Source organism: Calidris pugnax, unplaced genomic scaffold (assembly GCF_001431845.1).
Source record: "Calidris pugnax isolate Ruff unplaced genomic scaffold, ASM143184v1 scaffold113, whole genome shotgun sequence".
NCBI classification, from domain to species: domain Eukaryota; kingdom Metazoa; phylum Chordata; class Aves; order Charadriiformes; family Scolopacidae; genus Calidris; species Calidris pugnax.
In genome coordinates, this window is record NW_015090879.1 from 125814 (window position 1) to 130403 (window position 4590).

Here is a 4590-nt window from a genome sequence, read left to right on the forward strand (position 1 = left end):
CCCGCCCCGGCGGGGCGAGGGAAAGGGACGGTCCCGCCGGCGGCGCCGCCCCGGCCACCGACGGCTCCGGGACGCCCCGGCCCTCCCCGCCTGCCGGCCCCGGGTGTAGCGCTGGGGATACGAATCCATGGGGAGCAAACTTAGGGATGCTCACCCTCGTGGGCACACGAACACTCAAATCCGTGGGCATCCATCCCAATGGATGCTCACCTATCCCTATGGATGCTCACCTTCATGGGCACCCAAACACATAAACACCCAAACCTGTGGGCACGCATCACTATTGACATTCAAACCCATGGACATCCACTCCCATTGACACCCAACCACATGGGCACCCACCCCTAAGGATGCTCACCCTTGTAGGCAACCAAACCCATGGGCACCCAAGTCCATGAACACTCATGCCTATGGATGCTCATCTCATGGGCACCTGTCCCTAGGGTTGCTCACCCTCATTGACACCCAAACCCACGGCATCCAACCTTATGGTTATTCACCCCCATGGGCACTCAAACCCATGGGCATCCACTCCCATTGACACCAAAACCCAAGGGCACCCCTTTTGCTCAATGGGTCCTCACCCTGTGTACCCACCTCCATGGACACCCACCCTCATGGAGGCCGACCTCACCAAGCACCCACCTCACCAACACCCAACCCCACCACGCACACAACTCACGGGCCCCTCTCACTGGCAAACACCCATCCAACAGACACCCTCACCAGTTGGCATCCTCATCGGTGGGCACCCACCTCACCAGTGGGTACCCACACCACCGGGACAAGTCCCCAGCACCCACCTACCCATCCAGGCCTTTTTATTTTGGGGCTGGTGGTTCCCTGCTCCCTTCTGCAAGGAAACCTGGGTGCAGAGACCCCACGGCTGTCACCTCCCTGGGTGGGATGAACACCTCCAGCTCTTGTACTTACAAAGCTAACACCGTGGAATAAAGTAGGAGGCAAGATTGTTTATTACCGCAAGCAATTTTAATACAAAAATGTGTCTTGTTTTTAAACAATTCATTGGTAGAGCTTCAGTTTTTGCCTCAATTTAAACCAATTGAGAGAATCACACAGCAACACGGTCAGAGCCGGAAAGGAACAATATTTAATAAATAGAGGGTCTCCGCAGAGCCCTCTCCCCCGGCCCATCTCCTGGTCACTTGGTCAGTTTGATTTTATTACAAAGAAAAAGTAGCGTACAAAAGCGAGACAGGACTTGTAGCAAGTGTGCTGGTGAGACTCGATTTCAAGGACAAGCGACTGTGCGTGTAAGTCCAGATTTCTTCTAGGAGCAGAGGTCACATCAATCTCAGCCTGGTTGGAAGTGGAATGACCAGTTAAATAATAAATAGGAAAAAAAAAAAAAAAGAGAGAGAAGCAGATAAATAGCGATTGTGTAAGGAACACCTTGGGTCGGTCTCTTAAGCCATCAAGCCAGAAGAATCCTCTTAATTTGTAGGACCCACCACCGCTAAAGGGATGTATCTGCATGATCCCGACCTCCCATTTTACCAGCGTGCTCTCCTCGGGCCGGCTTCAGTGTGAACCCTCCCCCCCTCCCCCAAAACCCATCACCATTTATTTGTTCTTTTAAAAAAACGAAGTTGCCGGGACAGTATTTTCAAGACAGCAATTGTCAGGACTTTCGCTGTAGTGTGTGCAAATTTTATTAAGTCAAACTCGGCTTTCTTCAGGTAAAACCACATAGCTTTAAAAAAAATGGAAACATAAGCCCCGAGTCCCCTCACCTCATGTTTCTCTGGTTGAGGTATCTGTGATTTACAAAAAGAGAGTTCCTTGAACACTGTAGGATTCAGGTCTTTGTTTTTAAATATAATTTACCTTGCTGAGACAGCAAGTTAAGTTTATAAAGATGCATTTAGGAAACAATCCTAAAAGATAAAGCAGGTTCGCACCCTGCACCGCGCAGAAATCCTATTTATATTTTAGTTTTTCTTTACACTTTCACATCTTGACCTTTTTTTTTTTTGCTTCTTTTTTTTTTTCTTTTTTTTTTTTTTTTTTTTCTTTCTCTCCCACATTTCAGTTTTCCAGGCCCCTCCCTGAACAGGGGTCACCGAGAGGCAATTTTTTTTATCTACATAAATATTCACATGAAAATAGTAACTTACAAAAAAGGAAAAAAAAAACAAAAACAAATAAGGCAGCTTCATAACACAACCTTCTTTTACACTTTTAACAATATAGTTTCTCCCATTTAGAATAAATATACATCCAATGTACGTAGAAGGGTTAAAAATTGGACACAGGTTGGGTTTTCTTTCTTTCGGGAGGACGTGGGTACAGTATTATCTTTTAGGGCCTGGAGTTTTTGGGGTGGCAGCGCCTGTTTTCTTGGACATGGTGGGGATTTTGGAGGGCTTGGCCATGCCCCGGCGCGAGCTGCCCTGCCCGCCGGCCACGCTGCTCTCCGAAGTGTCCGAACACGCCGACTGCGTCTCCAGCAGGTCGAAATCGGAGGCGTCGCTTCCCCGCCGGCTGCTGGCCCGGCTGCCCGTCCGGCTCCCGGCACGGCTGGTGGGACGACTGGCTGTTTTTTTAGGATCTGGAGGAGTCATGAGAGAGGGCGGTGAGCCGAGGGGAGGAAGAAAATGATGGTGGTGGTGATGATGATGATTCCTCCCCCCATCCCACCCAAATCCCCAGCACTGCTGCAGCTGCTTTCAACCAGCCGCCCAGCATCCCTGGAACGGTGGGTTCAGCATCAGGAATCAATTAGTTCAGAGGTTTTAATGAAGCAGCAGCAAACCAGAATCGCAGAATCACATGGGATTGGAAGGGACCTCTGGAGATCATCTAGTCCAACCCCCTGCCAAAGCAGGTCCACCCAGGGCAGGCTGCACAGGAACATGTCCAGGTGGGTTTTGAATGTCTCCAGAGGAGACTCCACCACCTCCCTGGGCAGCCTCTGCCAGGGCTCTGCCACCCTCAAAATGAAGAAGTTCCTCCCCATGTTTAGATGGAACTTCGTACATTCAAGTTTGTGCCCATTTCTTCGTCCTGTCACTGGGCACCACTGAGAAGAGACTGGCCCCATCCTCCTGATGCCCACCCTTTAAGTATTTATAGGTGTTGATCAGATCCCCCCTCAGCCTTCTCTTCTCCAGGCTAAAAAGACCCAAGTCCCTCAGCCTCTCCTCATAAGGGAGATGCTCCAGGCCCCTCATCACCTTTCTAGCCCTCTGCTGTAGAAGTAGAACCCTTGCAGTGTAGAAGTGCCACGGAGGTGGTCCAAAGGTTGGAGCCCCTCTGCTGGGAGGGGGGGCTGAGAGAGTTGGGGGGTTCAGCCTGGAGAACAGAAGGCTCCGGGGAGACCTTAGAGCCCCTTCCAGTCGCTAAAGGGGCTCCAGAAAAGCTGGGGGGGACTCTTGATCAGGGAGGGGAGCCACAGGACAAGGGGTGATGGCTTCCACCTTAAAGAGGGAAGATTTAGACTAGATATAGGGAAGAAAGTTTTTATGTTGAGGGTGGTGAGAGCCTGGCCCAGGTTGCCCAGAGAAGCTGTGGCTGCCCCATCCCTGGAGGGGTTCAAGGCCAGGTTGGATGGGGCTTGGAGCAACCTGGTCTGGTGGGAGGTGTCCCTGCCCAGGGCAGGGGGGTGGAATAGAATAATCTCTAAGGTCCATTCCAACCCAAACCACTCCGTGACTCTAAAACCGCGGGAGCATTCCCTCTCCCAGGCAGGGACACAGCAGTGGGGCCTCCCCAACTCACTGCGAGCTCTCTAAATATTCAAATATTTTCTCTCCCCATTTAAGCACCCAAGTAAGAACATCGTTGGGAGGAGGTTTTTTTTTTCGTCTTTGCACCTAAACTTACCTGCCCGACTGGTTTTGGCACCTGTAGAGACTGGTGAGGAGCTGTTACTGGTGTCCCCAGCCAGGGAGGTTCGGCTGGAGTGGAAGGTGGGTCGCTTCAGCTTGCTGCCCACCGAGGGGGTCACCTTGGGAGGAAGCACACACAGAGCACCCTTTAGCCCTCACCTGGGTCATAACGGGCTGAGATCCCACCCGAGATCAGCACCTCGGTGAAAAGATTTTGACATCATTTAAGGAACAGCCATCTTAATGGTCAAGGAGAAGACAAGCTGTCGTTTCAGCAGCAGGTTAATAAAAAAAAAAAAAAGAAAAAGAAAAAGAAAAAAGCTTGGATCCTGAAAATTTGGAGGGCAAGGACAGTTTGTGTGCTGCAGGATGATGCACACAGCTATTTGTTGGGAAAAAAAAACCAAAAAAGCAAAACTGCTCTCCATCTGGATGGGACAGCATCCTCTGGGCTGAAAAGTTCCACATAGGGAATGTGAAATCTTGCAAAAATAGGTATTTTAGCATCTAAGCAGCTCATGAAGGACCATTTTGGAAGGTCAAATACAATGCAGCATCTTAAGAAATGCATCCCATGGTCGGGGGGAGGCATCAGCATCACTCTGCCGGGGGCAGGGCTGTCCCCCCGGTGCTGGTGCCCCGGGCAGGTCCATGCACTCCCCCAACCCTGGGGGCTTTGGTCGCATCCTGAAACGGTGCTTTTCCTGACCTTTAAGATGTCACCAAGGCAGATTTGGGG

General features: G+C 50.9%; 1 protein-coding gene across 1 annotated transcript in view; it reads right to left on the reverse strand.

Moving 5' to 3' along the window:
* Window positions 1-968: 968 nt before the first annotated feature.
* MACF1 (microtubule-actin crosslinking factor 1) overlaps window positions 969-4590 on the reverse strand; it is a 151878-nt gene continuing 148256 nt past the window's right edge. The window contains exons 98-99 of the mRNA XM_014946473.1: window positions 3847-3970; window positions 969-2572 (exon numbers count right to left, since the gene is read on the reverse strand). Of these exons, the coding sequence (XP_014801959.1) occupies window positions 2316-2572; window positions 3847-3970 (381 nt within the window). The 3' untranslated portion in view covers window positions 969-2315. The remainder of the gene's footprint in view (window positions 2573-3846; window positions 3971-4590) is intronic.